Source organism: Aspergillus flavus, chromosome 1 (genome assembly GCF_009017415.1).
Source record: "Aspergillus flavus chromosome 1, complete sequence".
In the NCBI taxonomy this organism is placed as follows: Eukaryota; Fungi; Ascomycota; class Eurotiomycetes; order Eurotiales; family Aspergillaceae; genus Aspergillus; species Aspergillus flavus.
The window spans coordinates 1,823,790-1,846,907 of record NC_092406.1 but is presented as its reverse complement, the minus strand read 5'-3'; the positions used below and the strand labels follow the sequence as shown (position 1 = coordinate 1,846,907).

General features: G+C 48.3%; 10 protein-coding genes and 2 non-coding genes across 12 annotated transcripts; 4 read left to right on the top strand and 8 right to left on the bottom strand.

Moving 5' to 3' along the window:
• The first annotated feature begins 675 nt into the window (after positions 1–675).
• Positions 676–2,366, top strand: F9C07_1047005 (uncharacterized protein). The gene has a single exon (XM_071507424.1). It carries the CDS (start codon positions 951–953, stop codon positions 1,935–1,937), a length of 987 nt encoding a protein of 328 aa, XP_071365625.1. The 5' UTR covers positions 676–950; the 3' UTR covers positions 1,938–2,366.
• A 492-nt stretch (positions 2,367–2,858) lies between these two features.
• F9C07_t39 lies at positions 2,859–2,942 on the bottom strand. Its single transcript has one exon. It is a non-coding gene; the product is annotated as a tRNA-Thr (tRNA).
• Positions 2,943–3,446: 504 nt separating this feature from the next.
• F9C07_2208759 (uncharacterized protein) lies at positions 3,447–4,297 on the top strand (the record flags this gene model as incomplete). The annotated part of the gene is made up of 2 exons (XM_071509647.1): positions 3,447–3,478; positions 3,517–4,297. 2 exons carry the CDS (start codon positions 3,447–3,449, stop codon positions 3,893–3,895), a joined length of 411 nt encoding a protein of 136 aa, XP_071365624.1. The 3' UTR covers positions 3,896–4,297.
• F9C07_2279072 (uncharacterized protein) lies at positions 4,298–7,391 on the bottom strand. Its single transcript, XM_041288674.2, has 3 exons — positions 7,162–7,391; positions 6,995–7,099; positions 4,298–6,915 (listed from the first exon to the last, which is right to left on the bottom strand). Exons 1-3 carry the CDS (start codon positions 7,183–7,185, stop codon positions 4,714–4,716), a joined length of 2,331 nt encoding a protein of 776 aa, XP_041141219.1. The 5' UTR covers positions 7,186–7,391; the 3' UTR covers positions 4,298–4,713.
• Positions 7,392–7,755: 364 nt separating this feature from the next.
• On the bottom strand, positions 7,756–8,630 carry F9C07_2227542 (uncharacterized protein; the record flags this gene model as incomplete). Its single annotated transcript, XM_041284256.2, has 2 exons — positions 7,756–8,237; positions 8,306–8,630. 2 exons carry the CDS (start codon positions 8,628–8,630, stop codon positions 7,756–7,758), a joined length of 807 nt encoding a protein of 268 aa, XP_041141220.2.
• A 667-nt stretch (positions 8,631–9,297) lies between these two features.
• F9C07_2061055 (major facilitator superfamily domain-containing protein) lies at positions 9,298–11,125 on the top strand (the record flags this gene model as incomplete). The annotated part of the gene is made up of 3 exons (XM_041288663.2): positions 9,298–9,549; positions 9,611–10,975; positions 11,045–11,125. The coding sequence occupies 3 exons, from the start codon at positions 9,298–9,300 to the stop codon at positions 11,123–11,125; spliced, it is 1,698 nt and encodes a 565-aa protein (XP_041141221.2).
• A 20-nt stretch (positions 11,126–11,145) lies between these two features.
• Positions 11,146–13,603, bottom strand: F9C07_1046575 (COP9 signalosome complex subunit 1). Its single transcript, XM_041288675.2, has 4 exons — positions 12,806–13,603; positions 12,686–12,730; positions 12,350–12,630; positions 11,146–12,290 (listed from the first exon to the last, which is right to left on the bottom strand). The coding sequence occupies exons 1-4, from the start codon at positions 12,942–12,944 to the stop codon at positions 11,286–11,288; spliced, it is 1,470 nt and encodes a 489-aa protein (XP_041141222.1). The 5' UTR covers positions 12,945–13,603; the 3' UTR covers positions 11,146–11,285.
• Positions 13,604–13,877: 274 nt separating this feature from the next.
• On the bottom strand, positions 13,878–14,834 carry F9C07_2227539 (uncharacterized protein; the record flags this gene model as incomplete). Its single annotated transcript, XM_041288676.2, has 7 exons — positions 13,878–13,992; positions 14,047–14,076; positions 14,129–14,155; positions 14,208–14,300; positions 14,370–14,387; positions 14,440–14,624; positions 14,688–14,834. 7 exons carry the CDS (start codon positions 14,832–14,834, stop codon positions 13,878–13,880), a joined length of 615 nt encoding a protein of 204 aa, XP_041141223.2.
• A 666-nt stretch (positions 14,835–15,500) lies between these two features.
• F9C07_2279067 (uncharacterized protein) lies at positions 15,501–16,813 on the bottom strand. Its single transcript, XM_071510348.1, has 3 exons — positions 16,637–16,813; positions 16,419–16,571; positions 15,501–16,359 (listed from the first exon to the last, which is right to left on the bottom strand). Exons 2-3 carry the CDS (start codon positions 16,522–16,524, stop codon positions 15,827–15,829), a joined length of 639 nt encoding a protein of 212 aa, XP_071365623.1. The 5' UTR covers positions 16,525–16,571; positions 16,637–16,813; the 3' UTR covers positions 15,501–15,826.
• Positions 16,814–18,502: 1,689 nt separating this feature from the next.
• Positions 18,503–19,437, top strand: F9C07_682 (phosphoinositide binding domain-containing protein; the record flags this gene model as incomplete). The annotated part of the gene is made up of 5 exons (XM_071511523.1): positions 18,503–18,934; positions 19,008–19,033; positions 19,093–19,187; positions 19,249–19,306; positions 19,365–19,437. 5 exons carry the CDS (start codon positions 18,503–18,505, stop codon positions 19,435–19,437), a joined length of 684 nt encoding a protein of 227 aa, XP_071365622.1.
• Positions 19,438–19,831: 394 nt separating this feature from the next.
• On the bottom strand, positions 19,832–22,157 carry F9C07_681 (putative choline transporter Hnm1; the record flags this gene model as incomplete). Its single annotated transcript, XM_071511520.1, is given in 11 exon segments — positions 19,832–19,989; positions 20,096–20,280; positions 20,300–20,488; positions 20,540–20,597; positions 20,655–20,867; positions 21,101–21,268; positions 21,322–21,510; positions 21,586–21,767; positions 21,799–21,849; positions 21,881–21,989; positions 22,049–22,157. The coding sequence occupies 11 exon segments, from the start codon at positions 22,155–22,157 to the stop codon at positions 19,832–19,834; spliced, it is 1,611 nt and encodes a 536-aa protein (XP_071365621.1).
• A 786-nt stretch (positions 22,158–22,943) lies between these two features.
• On the bottom strand, positions 22,944–23,017 carry F9C07_t38. The gene has a single exon. It is a non-coding gene; the product is annotated as a tRNA-Ile (tRNA).
• Between the last annotated feature and the right edge of the window lie 101 nt (positions 23,018–23,118).

Sequence of the window (23,118 nt, the reverse complement as noted above, 5' to 3'; positions counted from 1 at the left end):
AATAACCGGGGCGGGCGACGGGCATTTCTGACAGCCAGTCTCCCTAGTTCCCTTATTTTTTAACCCGCAGCATGCGTTCGTTGGCAAGGAAAGCCCAATCAAACGCGATAAGCAGTCAGTCAAAGGAAGGATATGAAAATCGTGTAGACAGCATTCCAGATACCCGGATAAACATGCCCGATAACCATTTACCAACTCGGCCTCGGCTATTGCCCTGGTAAGATAGGAAGCAGAGGTTGTACTGAAGTACAATAAAGAACAGACTGCTCTATAGGCAGTCTGCGGCAAAGAGTGGCCTGGACCCAGATCCACCTGGAAGCACGAAGATGCCCTGACGGTCCTCGACATCCAGCATCCATACTCCTGGACCAATCTAGGCAACTCATTTAAGCCGTACATCTTTGTCGATTACTTCTCTCGAGCACATGCTGCTTCAACAATGTTGCTCACATTCTCCAACCGGTGCAAGCGCGCAGCAAATATGTCGATCACCATCCTCACAAATATAGTTCCAAGAAGGTCTTCGCCGGCGATAGAAATCCGACTGCTGAGGATGACGACGCTCTTCATACGGATTTGCCAGGTGGGCATTTGATGAGGCAAAAGAAAAAGAAATATGAGAGCGGAGCAAGCCCTACGTCGGATTGAGTAGAGAGTGAGAGGTATCCTGTGAGATTTGTGTGCAGGCATAGAGTTGACAAGTAGAAGACTTTTTCACTTGAACGCTACATCATGACAGCTCAAACGATCGCATTAAACGCCTGAAAGAGTGGGCACCGTCGAAGAGTGCTCCAGCAAAAGCCAAGCTTCTCGAGCCTGGCAGCAACATCATTTTAGGCGCGGCATTGCACGGAATCTCCCGCCGTAGCAAAGGAGCCAAAGATTTGACCGAGATAGAAAAGATCGGGGTTAGATTCTTCGAAGCCATCACCGACAACGAAGATGAGTTAATGGCTTACGGCGAAATCTGTGCAGCCGCCAAAGCCAGCTGCCGATCTGGTGGTGGCTTTTCTTCCGCCAATATTCCTAGCTCCATCATGGCCCTTTCCGACGATACTCCATATACCAGCGAGAGATTCATGGCTGATGTCAAAGAGCTGGCTATTGGGACACTTCAACAGCCGCATATTCGTGCTGTCACGCCTGAGCAGACCAAACAAGACGGTACAATTGAGACAACTGAGGCTTTTACCCAGGCCGCTAGAGAGCTAGGACGTGGTGTCACCGTGTTTACCGGTAGCAAAGACTCAAAGGAAACGGACAGAAAAGACGAATACCTGAGCAAATTAGACCGTCCAGGTCCTAGTGGCAAAATAAAGTTTCCTGTGAAGATCGAACCGGAACTCTTCAAATGCTACAGGAAATCTGGGGAGGTGGGCAAGGACGAAATCTACTTCACCTGGGGATTTGGTGGTGACGGTGGAGAAGAGGTCGCCCATCGAACGCCCGAATTCGGGTCTGTTGTATCGGGTACACAAAGACCCTTTCCCAAAACCACACCAGTCTTCCTGGGATGGGTGGAGAATGCTTGCGCTGGCCACATTATCTGCTGGGAGGCAGACCACAGCACCTCCGACTGGTACAACAAGCTAATCAAGGTCATGCGAGAGGTTGCCAATCACAGCTCTTATTTGTCCGTTAGTGTGGGTGACGCTAATTGGGACTTCTTGATCGGACTCATTCCAGGCCCCATTGGGGAATTTGGCGAAATCGGTTTTTGGCTGGAAAATATTGCGAATCTTATCGCCAACTTTCTGGAAATCTTTCGCAATAAAGACGATAAGGTCATGGAACATAGCTATGCCTATGGTCGTGATTATTTGCTGGAGTATATGCCTGATGGGCGGTTCGTAGGCTACGATTTTGATGGCGGAAGTGGTGGCCATTTCCTCTTTTCCGCAACGATCAAATCCGCAGGCTTTGAATTGTTACCATGAGACAGTCGGGACATCGACAAATGGCGAAGTGGGGGTTTGGAAGCGAGACTTACGAACAAAAACTTCTAAATTTGAGTTGTTTGGTGCCCGTTGAAAGAGCATGTATCGAATCTTCGTTTTCGAGGTTTTTTCTTCCCGTCTTACCTCAGCTTCGAAAATTCCATTATAAACCTACATGTTTCTTGACTTGGCGCTGACGAAAGTCCGTACAAACTTGTGGCCAAATTCTTACGAAATAGCAGTGATTGTCTCGTCTTGCTTCGGTATCATTGGAGGAAAAGTTCGAGCATTAAGATACAGTATATTACTGACACGAGATATCATAACAGTGATACGATGGGGAAGGATATATAAGAACACTTATTTATATACTTAGTTTAATTTTTTATAATTAATTTATAATTATTACTCCAGAGTTATTTTTAATAGCACAACCAGTCTTAACTTATTTATACTCTTCTAACTATCAAGTATATGTATTTAATAGGCCTGGTCCTTTGGACTTAAGTCTAGTATCAACAGTAATCTTGCGCCGACAGTAGTCCTGTAGTGACTTCTATTCTACCAAGACCGCAACCTATTGACGAGTCAGAATTATTTGACCTTTTGGCCTTGTGGAATATCAGGCCCTGGCGATATCTCTTACAGCTCTATTAAAATTATAGTTATCTCAGATATACTGTGTAAATTAGTCGTCAAGCTAATGGTACAGAATATTGAGGTATGGGCAGTTAAGAGCACACATGACGGATGACCATCCCGCTCTGAGTAGGACCAGAGCTCTCACTGAGCCTTGACCGGTGATGAGAAATACTCAGTGAGCGACCCCATGAGCGCCCTCGTCCAAATAGGGAAGGTCACGTTGATTCTAGAAAATCAAGTCTGTATAGTGACGTATATGTAAAAAAGCACAAAAAAAAGTGCCTCCACGCGGGATTGAACCACGGACCTCTTGATATCCGTACTAGGTACAAGTCAAGCGCTCTACCACTGAGCTATAGAGGCGCGTCTATTATTCGCGGACAATTATTTATAATTTAAATTATTTAATGCAATAGCTTCCAATTTTACCACCGTCTTTTGAGTATACCCGGAACTAATACCTTTCGTTGGTGGCGCATATACCGACAACAACATGAATGTGATCCCTGCCAAAGGTCCCCGCAGAGGTGAAAAGTGTACGAAGCCGAGAAAATTGAAGAAATTATTCACTGTTGATTGAGAGACACTCGAACGTGTTACAAACAGATAATACCCTTCCGCCATTGGCTCCTTAAGCCTGTAGGGCAGTCGGATATCTTCCGTTTTACTACATTCCGACGATATCTACTCCCGCCACGAGGATCGAGTCCCATATAGGGCCACCGTTATATAGCACAGCAGCTAAGACATGTGCTCTGCATTAAGCAGGTCCGGGCTTCGTCCTATTGCGACATGCTCACCACGTAACTTTTGACCTAGTCAGATCACACAAGCCCCTGCATCTTGTCTTTCAGTTTGTGTTTCTCGATGCCCCTTTCGAATCTCTGCCTGGTCCTGGGGTGGGTTCTTTCTTCAATAGCCTGAAACCCTTCTTTAGGTGGCATTGTGATCAAAGAGCCGTTGACACGTTTGATATTGATGCGGATGAGGTAGAGTGCGAAAGGGAGACGGTTCGAAGAGCCCTGTTAATGCGGTTAAAATGTATGACCGCGGAAAGGGAAAAGTTGTTGGTCAGTGGCAGATCCGTCTTATCGGGTCAAAACCGTCTTTCATTGCCGTCGGTGCATATTCGTGGAATTCGTGATCCGTGGCGCCCGGATGGAAAGCGCCTCATGGAGACTTATTACACTATGGACCATGCAGAGGTGGTCAGTTTTCAAGGTGCACATCAAGTTCCAACAACCCAAACAGATGTGGACCAGATCAGAGCTGCGGTTTTACGGGCGTGGAAAATTGCTCAACAGGGACTTAAGTAAGAGACTGCTCAAGCAAAGACCAGTCACAGTGTATCGCTCATATCACATTTGCTTTCAGTAATCTCCAGAGACAATGTCGTTTGAAGAGAGTCCAGTTCATTTGTGGATGGATCTAAACATTTGCAGATAGCATTGTCCGTTGAAATGTAGTCGTCAGTCTGGAGTAATGGTCTCTTCAGCAATGGCCTTGTCAGTCATTGACTGCGGAGATACCACTCTGGGGTGTGGAGGTGCGACTTAAGGTCTGCTCCAATACGACAAGTCGTGCGTGCTCAGAGAAGGGTCAGTGAGTACCTATAAAGTGCTCACGTTCTTGCGATAACTAAAAGCGGCGGCATCCATCGCAGAATAAGGCTTCGAGTATTTCAGCATCGAGAGTATCTATACAAACTTCAAAGCCTGTAAGAAAATGAGGTAGAATATATGTATTGATATATTATGCATATAATATAGAACAATGAACGGAAGGAGGATCGGGCGAGGTTGATTGCTACCACTACTATGTACATACATGCATGTAAAGAGATCCATCCACCTGACAGCGGAAACAAAAATATCCTCCACGATCTCGATCAGATGGCTATGCTAAATGGTTTCCAACATTACAAAAAGGGGAAATCATCAGACATACCCCCCATCGCATAGAAATTCGAATTCACAGACAACCCGGGTATGATCTTTCTGCCTCGCTAAGAACGCCGTTGAACGCTTGTTTCCCAAATCTGATAAATGCATCGGGCAAATGGATAGTGGGGAGTAAAGTACTTGCAAAGGATATAAAACAGAAGAAAACAAAAACTCTAGAGGGAAATCCCATGTCATGTCTCATCATCCCCGACGTCCTCCACCGTTGCCACCCGCGCTTTGCCCTTCGACGGTGATGACGATGAGCCATCCTCTACCACAGCGTCCTCGCCATGATGAACAGCCTCACCATGTTCAACGGGTATAGAGGTAGACTTCTCAGATTGTCCCTCAGTTGTTACTTCTGTCCATTGCTCGGACGCTGGCTCGACATCGTCTGTCGCGGTGGTTGGAGACCTTGCTGAACCCCAACCCGGCAGGGTACGAGAACCCGAATTCACCTGGCTAGGACCCTGTTCATCCTGACTATCATTCACACCGTTTTCCGCCAACACGGGCGCTTGGGACTCGGAACTGCCGGCAGGCGTCTGTGCAGGTGGAGCTGTTACAGGAACAGTTGGAGTGGGCGTCACATTTGCCGCTCCACTCGAGCCCTGCTCCGCTGAGTGGAGGGGAAGAAGGGACCAGCCCGGGGGGAGGCTAAGTCCCTCGGGTAGTCGTGCATCGCCAGCCGTCATGGCGGGTGCTCTTGGATCTGAAATAAACTGCCGGCGAGTCGTTGTTATTGTAGATGACGACGGAATGGTAGGGTTCTGCGATAAAGTGTTCGGCAAATCCAAGGGGTTGGCTTGTGGATTCTGAAGACTCCGAAGTCGCTGAAGCTCGGTCTGTAACAAGCGGACCAGATGAAGTTGATCCGCCGTGACCCGGAGATTGCTGATCTCCTGCATAATCTGCTGTTCCAATTGGGAAAGGTGGCTTTGCATGTCAGAGACAGCCGTTGGGGCCGGCGTAGGGTGGGCAGTTGGTGTTGGTGGTGGTGGTGGACGCCCGAAGCCAAAGCCAAACCCGATTTGTCTTGCGCCAGGATTGCCATTATTTGCTGGCTGCAGGGGAGCATTGCCTTGGTGAATTTGCTGATGAAGATTGTGAAACATGTCTCCTCGGCCCGCACCGAACCCGATCCGGAAGGGTCCAAATTGGTATACACGAGCTCTGGGTAAGTCATCAGCGGCTGCATTCCTCCCGGGAGGCTGATTCCCAGCAGGGCCACCTTGTAGACCCCCAGCACCCCCGTTGCCTTGCCCATCATTTACCCCCACCCCAGGCTGGCCACGGTGACGAGGCGGTGCGACAACTGGGCGTCGACAGGTTGGGCAGTTTTGCTGTCTTTCCAGCCAGCTGCGAAGACAGGCGAAATGCAAGATGTGACCACAAGGGAGCTTCTTCGGGCGAAGTCTCTCAGAAACCCTTCCTCTTGTTGGTCCAGCTCCGTCCGCGGGTTGCTGCCACTGTGCCATTTCCTCCCGACAAATAATGCATACTTCTTCTCGTGCGATTTCCTCTGCAGTTGCATCTGGATACCGCTCGTTCATGTCACGGGTAGCATTACGATACCGAAGGAAATCCATAATTCTGCGACCGAAGGAGCGAATCGTCACCACTACGTCGCGCAGGATATGGATCGGCAGCCCGTAGAAAGTGAAGAGGATGGCAAAGAAGGTGAGATACACGGTCAGCTTCAGGAAGTCCGTGAGCAGATCGAGATAGAAAACCCAGCGGCCTTTTTCCTCCCATCCTGGTACATCAAGTTCCATCTCATTGATATCGTTCTCATCGGGTAGATTAGTAGGAGGAGAGAGTTCTCCGGCTTGCGCACTCCGACGAATGGCCTCCTGCCTCTCAGCTCGAATCTCCTGGCGGCGCTCCTCAACCCTGGCCTTCAATTGTTGATGAGTAACATAGATCTCTACCAGAGAAATTGAGTACCTCGCGGCGGTCGAGCTCGATAGGATGGTGAGGACGGCGAACTCGAAGCCGAACATGACCATCATGTCAGGGCGTGCTTGCTCAAGAACCGTCCGAACACAGTACCTTAACATGAAAGAATTGAACAGGACCGCGAGGAGCAGGGAAGTTGCCAGGCGAGCATGGAACAGGCGAGGGTTGGCAGGGGGTTGTTGCTCCAGGTATTCCACACGGCCTTCGCCAATCCAGCCCCAGACTTTTCCGACGAGTAGACAAACGAACATAACCAGAAACCAGCCGCCCAGCTCCCCCCGGAATATGGTCATGGCCAGGCAGGTTTCCGTAACCGCGAACCATGCCTTTTCATACAACTGTTCGGTTTCGATGGGTCGTAAGGGGCCGTAAAGGAGACGCTGAAGCCAGAAAAGAAGGAAACCGACCGCTAACAGACAAACATTTGTCAAGATCTGCATCTGTTAGAAGATATTCTCTTAAGTGGACCTTGGGCGTAGAGATCATTCAAGAGCACATGCGGCGGCGACCTACCATGAGATTGGCACTGCTCTGAGAAAGGTAAACGCAGGCCGAGTAGAAGTTCGCCCTCTGATGAAGTGCCTTTAGAAAGACGCCCGTGGCTAGGGCCACCGAGACCTGTGGAGTGAGGCAGGGTTAGCTTTCCATTCAAAGCGAACCGAACCATGCGAGCCACTTACCCCAGTATATGCGGCAAGTCTCATGGCAACAGAGGCGGGCGAGAAGCCCGATGTCCTTGACAGAAAACCGAAATTAAAAACAGTAAGGTTGTCAGAGGGACATCGACAGCGGCTAAAAAAGATTAACACACTGGGAGGAGAGTAAAGTGAAAATTCAGGCCAGCGATCGCGTGGGCGGGAATTGGAGATGTTCTGGACAGCTATGCTATACTTGCTCCGTATAAGCAATGGGGGGATTCAGTCACCGCCCGCCGGGACCTTACGTCAGCGCGGGTGTCCGGTTCTCGTCTCCTTTGAGTTTAGTCTGACTGGGGGTTTGGATACTACTTAGTATGAGTCCTATAGGCTGGTTCTTGTTCTGCTTTTCTTCGAAGAACAGGTTCTTAATTATCATAGCGTTCTCTCCTACTCAATAGATTTCCATGACACTGAAATGGTGAGTATTCCACCAAATGTGTTAGGCCAAATTGACTGAATACTACAGGAGGAGACAGGTAGTAAATGTCCGAAGGCCCGGGAGGTTTATGTACCAGCAGGTGTAGCATCGTAATGCTCGTTGATATTAAAGAAAGTAAAATTCAATGTCTTCTGCCATCAAACATGGTCGTGTTCAAGCGTAAATCCCTCGTCAGAGGATTTTGATACAAAAAGATCCCTCCAATCGTAGCGGGAATCACCTGGAATGTCAAGATTGAATCCTCCACTTCGATACGGCTTCAGAGGAATCCAAAACTTCGAATAAAACCCAGCTGATTCCCAATCCAAGATTGCTTCGATGCTACTGTCGCTTGAGAGAAGAATATTTGTCGGACTGAGATCGGCATGATAGAGATGAAATCTTTCTCCGACAGGTGGACAAGCCTGAGTTGATAATTTCTGGAGATATCTCTCAGCCACAGTGCGAGAAAGTGGCCCCAATGGTTGAGGTTTCCAGGATGGGTGTGATGCTTCGGCATCCACGGTTAGAAAGGGTTCAAGGACTCCACAACCTGTTGCTGACTGCAAATTCTCCGAGGTCACTTCAGCAAGGTCGTGGCAATATTGTGCGACAGTAGCAGCGACTTGAGCTCTTTGCTCTGAAGTTAGTGATGGCCAGGCCTTTGCAAGATTACGTCCTTGAACCCGCCTCAAATAAAGAAGGTACGTTCCAGCTGCTCATCGACCCACGAGTAAGTGACCTCAGGAAGTAGGATGTGTGGAAACCTGGATGCGACAAAGGCAAGGGTGTTGCTTTCACTGTCCATCCCCTCCGCCCAAGTTTTGACCTTACAGATTGCCTCAGAGCCAATCTCCCAGACGGCAGATGGCATTCCAGCCTGGTATATGAGGCCTTCGGCTGCCTCTGGGGAGGATGAATTCCGGATGGTACCCTCGAGCAGACAGTAATGTCCGTCTCTCTCTTTCCAGCTGGCGACCGCAGCCTCGGGAATCCCACTTATGACCTTTTTGCAAAGGGACTTTGAGCCCATCTGATATATGTCCGTGCCTAGTTTCGAGACAGATAGTTCGATTGGTGGGGAAGGCTTACTATATCCATCAATCAGTATAGATTCAGTATTATATTTAAAACCAAGACTAGAGCCCTTCTGACATGAATAACATCTTCGCGATAAGTAGCCCGATGCAGATGAAAGTTGCAATGCTGTCAATCAAAGCAATGTAATCCAGCAAGCTCCTGCTCGCTGTCCTTGGAGCCCATTGTTCTCTATTTCCACATCCTAGGCTGGAGTAGAACACGCACAGCCGTACCTGGTAGGCACCCGCTATTCCTAAAGTGGAACACTATACCACAGCCCATATACGGAGTATACGGAGTAGACCAGCCAGGATATAGTATGTACATTAGTGTATCAAAATCGCAATCAGATAAAGGAAATAAAGTTAGAGCGATGCAAACAAGTCTAAAGTAAAATTCCGAGGCAGACTCGGTTTGATCGGAGCTCACTCCAATGCGCAGTCAGGTGACGTTGGATGTATCTCATTTCAAGTCCGCAGCTGACGTTTTCCCTCCATCTGCCAAGAACTTCGTCCCTCCAGATCCTATAATCTAAGCGTATATTAATCGATGATATCCGAGATTTTAGGCTAAGCCCTTCGACTCGGAATCAGAATATGACCTGAATTGATTAGAGAGATATGGCTTCCCAACGAGCTTTATTTACGGCGAGCCGCACGCAGACCTTGACCTACTTGCTAGCCGTCTGCCCGTTTTCAATTGCTTTTCTAGTTTATATCAACTCCTCCATCTCGTTTGTGGTCACAGAATTGATTGGACTGCACGATGGCGAAGGAGATGCCGTCGGAACCCTCGGGTTTGCAGATGAATTACTTGCGCTGGTAGCTTGCCCACTGTGGGGGGTGCTTTCGGACCGCATAGGTGTCCGCCATGTACGCTTCCGTTCACTCTTGATATAGTTCTGATCTGGAACCTCATTTTCTTCCCTTACAGGTATGTGTGGCTGGCTATGGCATCATAGCCGTCGCATTGGTTGTATTTGTCCAGGCCAAGAATGTTTACCCGCAACTTCTTCTGGGACGGTTGTTATTTAGTATTGGTGGTTCTGCGGTCTCAACCATGGTGACGGCAGTGCTTCCAACTGTGACGGGAAACTCCGACGAACAAGAATCTACCGAGACAGCAGACACGCAAAATGGTTCCAACCATGAAGCATCATCTCAAGCCCAATCAGACGGCGAAGCGAACACGCCTTCCTCTCGATTGGCTGGATTCGTAGGAATGTGCGCTGGCTGCGGCGCCCTTGTATCTCTCGTTATATTCCTCCCACTTCCCGCCAAATTCCAGACACTCGGCTTATCACCATCAGAAGCTATTCAGTGCAGCTACTACGTAGTCGCTGTAGTGGCTCTCCTGGTCAGTATATGGTGTCTATTCGGCCTCCGGGATCTCCCCGGCGAAGAAAAGAAGACATGGAGTTCACTTTGGTCGACCCAAGATGAGGACGATTATCCATGTACTGTTGGCGGCAAATCACACCTCCCGTATCTGGACCAATTTGGCGCAGCTATAGTTCTAGGATGCCGCCACAGTGACATCCTCATAGGCTACATCGGAGGATTTGTAGCACGCGCCTCATCAGTGGGGATTTCATTATTTATCCCCCTCTTTGTCAACCACTATTATCGAGTCCTGGGCGCCTGCAATGACAGCCGCAACGAAGGGCCCGGAGATATCAAGCACTCTTGCCCTGATGCGTACAAGTTGGCATCAATCCTGACAGGCGTCTCCCAGCTCGTAGCCTTGATCGCTGCACCAGCGTTCGGGTACTGGTCTGATAAGTCTCGCCGGCACCATCTGCCTCTCCTCCTTGCTTGCCTAGCTGGTGTCATCGGATATTCGACGTTCCCACTTCTCCCCACACCCAAGTTCAGCGGAGAAGGCGGAAGTCCGAGTGTATTCGCCATAATGAGTTTAATCGGTATCAGCCAAATCGGGGCGATTGTCTGCAGCCTGGCGGTATTGAGCAACGGCATCCTGGGTATCAGTCTAAACCAGGAGATCCCGAAACAGGCGTTCGACGCTGAGACTGAAGTATATAACGAGGATAGTGCTTCTCGAACTAGCGAAATGGATAGCGGCGCAGACCGACAGCCACTGCTCGCAAGGCCAAGGAACCATAGACAGCAACAGTTGTCCCATTTGAAGGGGTCGATAGCTGGCGTATACTCCTTTTTTGGCGGCGCAGGAATCCTCCTCCTTACTAAGTTAGGTGGTCTTCTCTTCGATGTTTTGTCTTCAGGTGCGCCGTTCTACATCATGGCTGGATTCAATGGTGCATTGCTCCTGGCGGGCATTGTAGGTTGTCTTGTCAAGCGCTCGAGGTAAAGCGTATTATTTGGAGGTTACTTAAATTCTTATTTACAGAATGTTCATTCCCGTTTTCTTTTTACCTTTTCGCATCTGCTTCAAAGTACACTTACACCACACATTCCTAGATTGACATAAACAGGACAGTAAACCGGATCTCAGTTTACCACTTGCACGGAAGGCAGTTTCGCCCGGAAAAAACACAATGTTCCGTAAACTGTTTGATTTTCTACCGTGTCTCTAGTCATAATTCAGTTCATAGCTGGCTATCTCCGTAATATCCTCTCTCACTTCTTGATCACTGGAACATCCCCGTTGGCGGTCGTGAATGCTTCGGCCCATGCCCCTGCTTGCGCTGCTCATCGCCTAATGGGCGGACTTCCAGTCCTGCACGGATAATATTAGTCCGCAGTACTCTTATATGTGCCTCATCAATATAATTCGATAAACTCTCCAACACGGCTTCCTGCACTTCTGTCCGTTTATCAGTTTGATTTGATACCAGTACCATCTTTTCCAAATCAATACGAGAGTCCAGGGTACCATCTTGGATGAGACCGATCAATTCTTGTACAAACGGAGACTTGGAGTGGATAGGCTGAGCTTGCCCGCTGGTAGCTCCGGGAGCGAAGATCTTGGACAGAGTGTCAAGCTTGACACGGCTGAAAGGAACCAGATACTGCTGGATAGACTTTGTTCGGATGCGAGTGTAGAGAGTGCTGACGTGACGTTGCAAATGGACGTCTAGGAGGTAGTCGGTTTGGTAAGACTCCAGGATATCTAGACATGGCCGAAATTTTGAATTGCAGAAAAAAGAAATCGCCCGGCGGATATGGGGTTCTAGCTCGAGGAAGTTGCGGAACGAACTATTGTCTAGCACGCGCCGCTGGAGTTCATTGCGATCCATGGATGCAAGCGCGCAAAGTCCACCATAAACGGCAACATCGTTGGACGTGAGCACTTCGTTGTACGAGTCACCTAAAGTAGGGTCTGTGCTCAAGAAACTATTGGCAGCGTCTAGATACGCGCCAGAGTGCAACTGCGACAAACCCATTGCAGCTGACATCTTCGGTTGGTTCTTGGCCTGTTCTTCTTGTTTCGACTGTAGATTGCGCAACCGCTGCACATGAGACTGGACACTCAGCCAGTCCCCACGCTCGATGGCTACATTTATGATCTTAAACAACATTGACGCGATATGGCTTGGGGTCGTGCAGTAATCTCTCATGCGAGAGTAAGCCTTCGAAGCCGACACCAAGTCACCAATTTGATGGTAGTGCTGTCCGAGGTCTTCATTGCCCATCTGGAATTTCCTGTCAGAACATATACCAAGGTATTATAGAGCGCTGTCAGGAAGCTTACTCTTATGCTCTCTTTAATAAGGTTGTTCTTATACCCTCTCAGTTCATGCTCCAGCCGATCGGTCTCCGCCTTGACGACCTTCCGTGTACGATCTATCCACTCCTTGTCTGGTGTAGCTTCAGCCTCATATGGCGCAACATCGGCGAGTGCACGGACTGCACGTTCGTATCGGGAAACATCTTTGCTTGATTTGGCTTCGACAATCGCAGCCTTCAGGGCCTCGACGGAGAGATATGTGGAGCACGTGCCTATTAGAAACAGACGGTTGAACTTGGTTCGGCCTGGAAGCAGCATACCAGTTAGCTAGACATCGGTGTGAGGGAGCGAGCATCATACCAGTATAATTTGCAATATACGATTCCAATTCAAACTTAGGTGGATCTGTTTAGAAGATTAGCATCTCTCCCACTTTAGGCACACTCTAATCGGTTTGCCAAGGCGACTAGGAAACTGTACCATCCACCTTCACGAATGGTGCTGTAGTAGCTGTAACTCCGTTTATACTGTCTAGGTCGGGGTTTCCTGCACCGTGTAATTGTCCCGCATATGGACTTGTCGGATGAGAGTCGAAAGCATCGGGTGGCATGGATTCCATCTCGCTGAAATTTGTGTCCACCCTGTGACTGCAGCAAGTGAACTGTATCAAACAACTGTTCCACTCCTGAAAATTCCCTTGTGTTCAAACGAGGAGAACAGTTGAAGCCTCGACAGATCACACACAGAGCGACTGGAGCGATATACCGCACGTCGAAGTGGAGTAAGTCTTGGTTACCCAAGCAGCGTTAGTGAAGGTCGCCGTAGTGAATATAGAGAAGATTGATGGTTGAAATTTCCGATCGCGAGGAGATAGCTATTCAAAAGTACTAGCAAAGCCAAAATCACGGGTGTATGTGACAGATGTGGAGAAAGAGAACAATGATCTATCAGATGATGGTCATCATATCAACAACGCACTTATCTCCGCCTACGTCTTCACCGCCCCCACGACCGCCTTTGTTGTCAATATCTACAGGGAACATATAAATCATTGACATGATGACTAGGTGTCTCAGCCTACCCCTGCAGGGCCTTTTGGAACGTCATTTGAAGACATGGTCAATCTACACAATAACAGCTTGCTTCCCTAGCAATTCATTGCAAATAAGACTTCTCCATGATAATGGCATACTGGGCTTCATCACTACAACTCTGCAAGGGAAGACGAAGACAATTGGATTCAAGCCCGAGTAGGATACAGACAGTCAGATTTAAGATTTCGTTTTCCATTGTTCCTTTTCCTTTTCCTTTGGATTCCGGGTTTGGTTGATCTTAATACCTGCGAATGTTGCGTGTGCTTTTCGATATCGACCAAGTAGATCAGCAACATGTTCAAAGCTAGTTGTGTCAGTCAATAACCAACCTAGTCAGAAAGAAAGAAGACGCACATTCCTTTATCCGAGAGTCTGGGTTCGTAGCGCGAAGATGATGATTTATGGTACTGGGTGTCGATGTATCTTCGCAGAGCCGGACTTGTCTGATCTAGACCCGTTCAAACGATCGTGAATAGCTCACCGCAATAGTCGTCCACCACAGCTTGTGAATCCCCAGTCATCACAATATCACCAGAGGCGTTGAATGACAGGCTTGGAAGATTCTCATGAGTGCTTTGGGTATATTTATTAGTAAAACAGCTACGGCAGCTGGCTCAGGTTTCCTACCTGCTCTCAGTTGAAGTAGCAAGGATATCACTGATCATGACGTGTCAGAACCAATCAATTTAGACCAGGTATAGCACCTTACCTGCGTGTGCTTTGGATATCCACAGCTCTGGTTGATTAGTACATTGGTTGAGGGGGCGAGAGAACCGTAGGGTACTCACACGTTCGTCTGAACAAAGTGGGGGCTATCTAGATGTTCGACCGGATTACCTGACTTTGTCTCCATCTTGGTGCCAGTGGCAAGCACAGATGAGCTAATCATATAGTGTCAGTGCGCATCATGCTGAAGGTCTCACCGCGGTGGAACGCTAGAAGAACCGAACCTCATATTGACATCATGTCTGCAGCTTTTGTTAGCAACATACCTGTTTGAGAACACATAGTAAGATATACCTGTCATAGGCCACGCTTGTCCGCAAGTGAGCTGGGTTCGCAGGGGGGGCAGGGCGAACATTCTCCTTATCATCTGCAGGCGGACGGGCAGGACGACTATGGACATCGCGATGGTAAGGGCCACGATCGTCGTAGTTGAGCTCCGAGTTAACATGTGCCGGGCGAGGGGGCAGTCCGTGTCGTCCCTATTAGTGAAGAGTCAACAGTAGTTGGTGCTTTTGAAGGTGGTGCTTTGAGCATACACATACCGTATAATTTCTTCCACGGTCATGCTCTGGAGGCTCTCGGCCATGCCCTCGGCGAGGAGGAGGACGATAATGACGGCGATGGGTATTCACTCGATACACTCGAATCGGTACAGGTCGGCGTATCCGATCGTTCAGCTCAGAAGCCATATTCGCCTATGAAACATGAGGAGTCCGTCTCATAAATCCAGGGTACCTTGTCCTTTACATACCAGATGGAGCAGACCTTGACGGACAGGACAATCCATCGAAATGTGTCCACGCTCCCAGCACACATGGCAGCGCCGCCGTTCCTGAGTTTACTTTTTGAGTATGGGATGTTCTCCAATTGTATGATGTGCCTGACACCGAAGGGCCTTACCATACCGTCGCGCACCATGATGTCGAGTCCGAACAGGATGGCTCTGAACACAAGGTAGGGTGTTCGCGAAGTTGGGGAAAGGTACAATGGCACAATGGCCAGACAGACAAAAGCAAGTGAGCGATCAAAGGACAAAGAGACAAGTTTGAAACCAGAAACTTGTTGATGTGAGAGGAGCAATAGACAAAGTAAATGATGAAGTGAGGAAAGTGTAAATGTAGCGACGAAATAGGAAAGCACGGGGCCCTGATGCCTTATGTGTTACGCCAGATAACCAAGTTGGAGTCGATTGAATACCCCTAACATTACTTTGTGCCAAGGAATTTTGGGGGTAATTCATCGTCTATCCTGGCCTGACAAAGATATTCTTACCAGTTAATCCTACTATGAAAACATTGCCACTTTTATGCCAGTGTGCCGTACGCTAGGAACCGAGGTAAAGAGAAATGATGTGGGTTGATCCCTGGATCATCAGTGGTGTAATAAGTCGACGTTTCCCAAGAATTTCTGCCAGGTTTAAGAGATATTGGTCATGATTATGGTTATTAGTGAGAGATATCATCAAGACATACATACACAACGCTCATAATGAAAATGATAAAAAGAAGAACTTCATGCATGCTGAACCATCATGCAGAGACAACGCAGGCTATGATTGGAGATGAAGTGCATCAGTGACGCCAAGGGATTTAGTCCTGCTGCTATGGTTGATAACCCATCGCTTCCAGAAATGTTCAGCTGTCCATCCAACGTGCACTGTCATTTAGTCAAGGCCATCCCCTCAGAGCAGGGTCGCAAATCCGGCAAAGAATCCAGCCATCACAACGGCTAGACCGTAGATATGATTCAGATCTGCCGATGGCCTGGAGGCGACCCCATTCTTGTCAGGGACGCCAGTGAAAGGAGGCAGCGAAGTGGTCGCTTGAGCGGTGCTGGTAGTTGCAGAAGTGGTAGTGTTGACACGCTTGGGGTCCTGAGCACCACAAGGGTTCTTAGAGCGGCAGTCATACTGGCACTGTTGTTCACCGTCGCAGTTTTTAACGCATTGGTTGTTTTTCTCTGTGCACTCAAAGTAGGGGATTGTCTGGGAGTATTCAGATGCGTTGGGAGACTGGTTGTTGCTGCAGATACACGAGTATACAAGGGATTTCTGTTTTAAATCGAGAGCAAGCACATTAGAGCGTCTCTTAGATCGCAATAAATTATACCTATAACTTACGAAGTCGCATTTGTTCTCCTTGGGGCTGCCCGAAGCCCCTGGCAGTTGCAGACAGATGAGAGGACAAGCTGAGGTTTGCGATTCGCACCATTGCTCTATAACGACCGAAAGTCAGAACGGCTCTTTCAGATGTTACCAGTCCACAGAAACATACTTCTCGTCGAATCTAAAACAGTGCTTGGGTCGATAGTGCTAGTGTTCTGGCATGTAGCGAGACTTGCTACAGTGGCAACGACGGCCAAGGAACTCAGGAGAACCATCGTGATGCGTTCGTAAGATAATGAATTTCAACGAATGACTATAAAAGCTATTATGTATTAAATGGTTAGCTAATAGTCGTACAATGGGCAACATCGTTTTAACAGGACTTACCAAGGAGCAGGAGAAGAAGACGAGAATAGCGATTTCACAGTTATGGATAGATCGATCCAGATGAAGATGTTCAGGTTGGGTATGAGATTGACAGAGAAGGCCAAGCACAGTGCAGACGGAGGACAGATAAGGGAACAGATAGAGGGGGAAAGAAAAAAGAAAGAAAGGAAAGAAAGGTGAATGATTCAATGGCCCCATATATGTACGATACAGTATGTACGACAATCCAGTCCTACTTTACTAGTAACTTTCCCGCCATCCGAAACGAGGTTGGAGTGGCGGCGCTATCAGTCTTCAAAGCTTTGTCTGGCCACCTGGAGAGCTCCCTGTATGCCTCCTAGTAATTTAGCTCATCCGTTATCCTATGTTGGATCGAGGGTGTTGAACTTCTTCAAAGGGCGATATGAGGTATAGGTATTACGTGAATGAGCACCTGCGGGAATTTAACAGGTTCTGAAAGAATTACCAGTATCCTAAAATGAGCAATTATGAACCTTTCTCCTTTTTCTGGGAATTCTTTTTCATTCTGGGAAGGGAAAAAAACATCTATCACTGTCGATCCGGGGCAGCTTCCCGACGCTGCCGTATACGGTACGGTACTAGGGTCCGCACTAGCCCACTAGGGTGCTGGACAGGGAGAACTTCATAGGTAATGTTTCTAGAATGGCAGTCATGCAGACAGACCCTGGTTGCATAACTGTCCAACCTCCGCGCATGATAATGATTGTTCCCCACCTCGTTGATAGGTGGCTATCTTTGGAGATCCATCATTCGCAGACGTGTCTTGAACTTTGACCTCTCTGCGATACCGGAGAAAACCGCGCACATTGTGCTGGAATGGCCTGGAAAGCGCCGGAGCCGTTTAACAACGCTGCAGATACCGAGTTGTCTGGAGATGTTTCCTTGGATTGGGGGTTGAAATGTCTCAGGTTGTTGATTACCCGAGGTTCAAACGAAGTGATTGGGCCACCGGATGCTTGGCTTCGCTTTAGTGTGGCATTAGGGACATAGAATACAGTAGTTCACCCTGTCACTACCTCTCAGGGTCTAGTCCCTTTGGTTAGTGTACGGGGACGAGAGACGGTTGGGAAAGGATGGAATGATGCGACGGAGAGCGAAGATTTCTTTAAGTATGGATCTCATGAGGATCACAAGAGACTCTTGCAAGAAATGTTTTTCATAAGTAAAAGAAAAAGAATGTACAGCTGCATATCTATTGACAATATTTGGTATTAACGGCCCACTTAAATACAGACCATAAGAATGTACTGTACGGAGTACTAGGGAGCTACAGAGTGACACATCCCTAGTGGTTCTTACAAACAGGACGTCTGAAGCTAAATACCCCTTTTGGCAGGATAGCCACATGACTTGACTTTCAGACAAAAAAACCAAAAAGAAAAGTGGGGACTCGGCCCAGTCTCGTGATTTTCCGAGCCGCTAGCTCAATGGAAACGTGAATTGAACTCAGTGAACGGATGAATGAGTCTAGTTGATTCTCTCCGTCGATGGGCCCATTTTTGAGAACACTTTAACAAACATTACGCAAGGGAAACCAAAAAAAAAAAAGAGGGTATTGGAAACCCTCATCATCTTATCAGCCACTGACTTGTGAACCACTTCGTCCCTTGAATTCCCCCCGCACTCTTACAAAACTCCGACCGAAACACAGGGGCCTCTGCGGCGCCAGCAAACTTCGCTAGTCAGATTCGGGTTGTAGTAGAACCACGTTAGTTGTTATCAGACGGTATCCTTGCTTGATTTGCCTCCGCCACTGGTCGTGAGGTTGCATTCCCGACTTATATTTAGAACGCTCCGCTACGGTCATTTTCCATTCATTGTTCATCCTGCTAGATATCTAAATGGATGGAGCGAGCGAATGAGGAGACGAGCCTGGTGCCTCGCCCGCAACCGCTGCCATCCCCTCCTCTCCATCCCTCGACGGCATCCTCCAAGGTCTCAGACACTGATGCGCTCGTGACGACCTCCCTTTCTAACGGCGTCAGCGTCGGCAATGGCACCGTTTTCCCGCACGCCCGCAATGGTGGCCCCAAAGATCGCCCGGTCTCCGGCATAGTTCCGCCGTACTGGAGTCACCATCGGAATGCCTCCCGTACCTCTCAGATCTCTCTCGAACAGCCCGCGATCACCCTGGAAGACCATACAGAGGATCCAGATTCGGAGACGAGCCGCGGACTATGGGCCAGGAGCGTATCTGTAGATGATCATGTTGTCGTCCAGGGAAAGTCCGGCATTGGCGCATATGTGGTGTGGAGCTGTACCATACAAACCCTCGAGGTGCGCATTGCCTTCTAATCCACCGCATATCGTGGCTATCATAAGGATATTCTGGGTCTAACAGCGTTTGTAGGGTGGTCCCATCAGCGTTCGCATGAGGCATGAAGCTCTATGATCTAAACTTCATCAGAATTTGCGGCTAATGTCTCATGAATTAGGTACTCTGAATTCGATGACTTGAGACAAAAGCTGATATCCTCATTCCCGCACGCGAAGAATGCTTTACCAGCTCTACCACCGAAGAGTGTTCTCTGTATGTCTCGCCTACACGTGTGCTCCCGCATACTTCGGCTTCGCTAACACGAGTGTTTTAGTCAAATTCCGTCCAGCATTCCTTGAATCCCGACGGGTCGGGTTGGAATACTTCTTGAAGTAAGTCCATTACATACTCATATCGCGTTATGGCAGACTGACACGCCGCTCTCTCCAGCTGTGTCCTTCTTAATCCTGAATTTTCGAGTTCGCCGGTCGTGAAAGACTTTCTATTTGGACGCATGTGCTAATTGCACGTCGACTGTACCACTGCTATACACTCACAGAATCATGACGTTACGCCTATCTATATATTGCCCGGAGTGAATGGAGATCCAGAGCAACAATAATACTTGTACTTTAGCATGGCTAGATGTCATGCTCCGCTTATACAAACACGTTTTGTTCGTTATTGCAACATGCACATAAAGCAGTGCCGTTTTGTTTCATTAGTTTCATCGTATTTCTCGACGAATACTGTGGCCAGGCATTATGGCGCCCGATACCACCGTCATTATCTTCGCAGCTCCATAAGCTCATCAAGAGGCGAAAAGAAGAGAAGAGGACAAAGACAATTCGCAGCGAACTCCCAAGGCCGAAGAAGAAAATCAACCCGAAAAGAACAAGCACGGAGTATTGTCTTCATCACAAGTTCTTGCTGTCCACCCTAACCATCACATTGTTCTCTTCCTCCCTCGCCTTTTGCACCGTCTTCGAGTACCGCTTGCCCGCAATCAGCCACCAAATGAGCTCAACGATGATGAATCCGCCGACACAGACGCACGTGTAGTTCATGTTTGATGCTATAGATGTGTTAGTGTTTTCCGTATATCAAACGTAGCTCACATTCAATGCGGTGTTGTATATAAGGGACTGGAGGAGAAAGCAAGGGAATTAAAACCGACGTACCGGTCACGGGCATATAGAACGGAAAACTGAAGAAGACGATGGCAAAGACCAGCCAGACGACAGTAACAATGTTGACGGTCATGCCTGCAATATGCGGTAGGCAAAAAGGGCCGTGATGCATCGTGCTGCGATTCAGCACGACATTGGTGAAGATGGGCACGAGGTATGCGATATTGTTAATCGTCCTAAGATATGTATCAACACATAATGTTATCTCGAAGTGGCTGAATAAGATTGAGAAGGAGGGCAATAATAGCGTACGTTGCGGAGCTAAGCATGGAGTTGAAGGCAGTGCTAGATCCCAGATAGATACAGCCCAGAAGGCTTACAATCACTGCAACACACAATTGTGCGTTCAATGGGACCCCGAATCGAGGGTTGACTCGGGCCCACCTGAGCTAATCAATGTCTTAACTACCAAAATGCAGCTGTTGCTCTACTTACACCTTGGAAAAGGGGAGGCCATCATCTCGAGCAAAAGCCCAAAGCATTCTTCCAGTGCCTGCGGAGTCATCTAGTTAGGAAAGAATTACATGTTCAAGTTTAAAGTGTGTCATACTGAGCTGTGAGCCAATCATGCAAGGCCCAATAGCAATCCATAGAAGGAATGTCAGTGCGAAAGCGCCTCCTCGACTCTGTGTTGCTTGACCAAAGATCGCTGCAAGTGGGAGACCCGTTGGGCTGTCTGCCAGGCTCGACCAGTCTTGTACCGAGAACATAAGGCTCAGAAGGTAAGAAAGCCCTGTAATGAAGGCAATAATGAGGGTGCATGCTGTTGCGATGAGTCGTCAGCTCCCTGTGACGAGCAGGACTGGGAATACTCCAGGCATACCTAGGGCCAAAGGTGCATTACGCCCCGGCTGAACGAACTATTAGCTATAATGGCTTCTGTTGTGGTATAGATGCTTCCTTACGTTTGGCATCTCCTCTGTGATATGCTGGTACCACATTAGCAAGGTATCAAGAACTAGGGACTAATGCGTACTGTTATGCCATCTAACCCACCGAGGGCAAATAGCGGATTTACTAGACCTGTGATGAAACAGATAACATTGCTGTCCCAGCCCGTATTGTTCATCCAGGTCCGAAAAACAAACTTGCTATCATTGTGGGTTGGCGCTGTCGCGGCCACTGTGACCGTGATGACAAACCATGCTAGCTGGAGGTATACCACTATCTCTTCCAATTAGCAAGCCCCTTGTCATTGCTGCCCTAGCACAGCTTACAGGCAAACTTATTGATTCCCGGGATGAAACGGTTTCCAAACATAACCACAGCAGATGTCAACACATTCAAGACCTGATATGCAACAAAGGTCATCCATGGTTGGAGCTTGATGTCATCGTGGTACAACGCAATTAGAGCCATGAAGTTTGAGGCATATACCAGATTTGTTGATGCCGCCGTAAATATCCCTACAATATAGTTAGCACAGTGTCCAACTAGAATTAACGGTAGTATTATCGTCTCACAGCCAAAAACCGTAGAACAGCCCGTCAGGAAGCTCAGGAGACTGTTATAGCGCTTTGGGGCAATAGCTGCGATCCAGTGGTACATTCCACCTTCGACTGGGTAAGCCGAGACGAATTCAGCCAACGAGGTGCCCAAGAAACACTGAAGGATAAAAACGAGGATGAATCCATAGATAACTAGCTTGGTTAGTGGCATAATCCTGAATTACTTTAACCAGGAGTAGACTATACGAGCACCGGGCCCACCAGCGTTGATGGAAGTGATCAAGCCAAGTCCGAGCCCTACCAAGCCATGTTATCAGCAACGATTGACCGACCACAGTTACAGATAGCCAGCTTACCAGTCCAGGATATGGTACAGTTAGCGGCCAGTCCAATTAAACTCCAGACAGAGAAATGGCGCTTTAGTTCCTGTTTGTGACCTGGTAAACAGTGAACATGCACCCCTCTATAGCTGCAGTGAATGGGAAAGGAAGCATACCCATTTGGGCCAAGCGCAGCTCATCTGCATCTTGAACGTGGATGACCGCAGACTCTCTGCTGTCTGGGGCTTTCATGCCAGGAGCAGCAGTATCTGTAGATCTGTACATGCTCTTCGCAGGTAGGTGTGAGCGCTCTATGTAAGTACTGTTGGCCAGACGCGTGAAAAGATATAAATCAAAGATAGAGCAATGTGTTCGATAGAGAACAAACAAGGGGCACAGTTAGTGACACCCCATGCGAAGGTGTCTTGTCCGTAACACAGGGATGAGGTTGATTTTGAATAAGGGAGCGTGTTGGGTGCCTTCACTCTTACAAGTAGTAGTAGTTGAAGTATAGTTAGACAAATGAGAGCCGGTGATTTCTCTACTAAGCCGGAGAACTTTCCAGTTCACCGGGTTTACCGGTCAGATCACCGGGGAAGACCGGGCGGTGATCACAGATAACAATGTAACACTCACTCAATGGTCATCAGCTAGTAATGCTGATGGTAGTTAGACATCATACTACCCGTATCTACCGGAGGATCGCCTTTATTTCCTTAGTAGGCGCTTATCGGGCCTCTGGAAACAGCCACAGAAGGCAACAAGCCTCCAATGCAAGGGATTGTGAGGTAGCATACCCAGCCCTGAGGCCGACGTGGATATTGACTACTACTAAGTAGGATATGGAGTGGTAGGTCGCCCACATTACCTCCTTCAACAACTTGATCAATTTATATTCTAACTTTCTGGGATAGGTTGATCTAGATGCTTTTACTTTTTATTACCATTAGTGAGAAGAGAAAGGGGAAAAAAAAATAAAAAGAAGCAGAAAAGGAAAGGGAAGGAGGAAAGGACAGAAAGGAGGGGAAGTGGGGAGGAAGGGGACAAACAAACAAATAAAAAAAGAAAGGCTGGTCCCGGAGAGGCTCGAACTCTCGACTTCTGAGTTATTAGCTCAGCACTCTAACCGACTGAGTTACGGGACCCGCTTGTTGAGTGAGCCTTCCATTTAAGGCCATACATTGCCAGGGTCGATCTTGAGCCAAACGTGACGTTGAGTTATATCGAAGCGGCTTACCCACCTCCA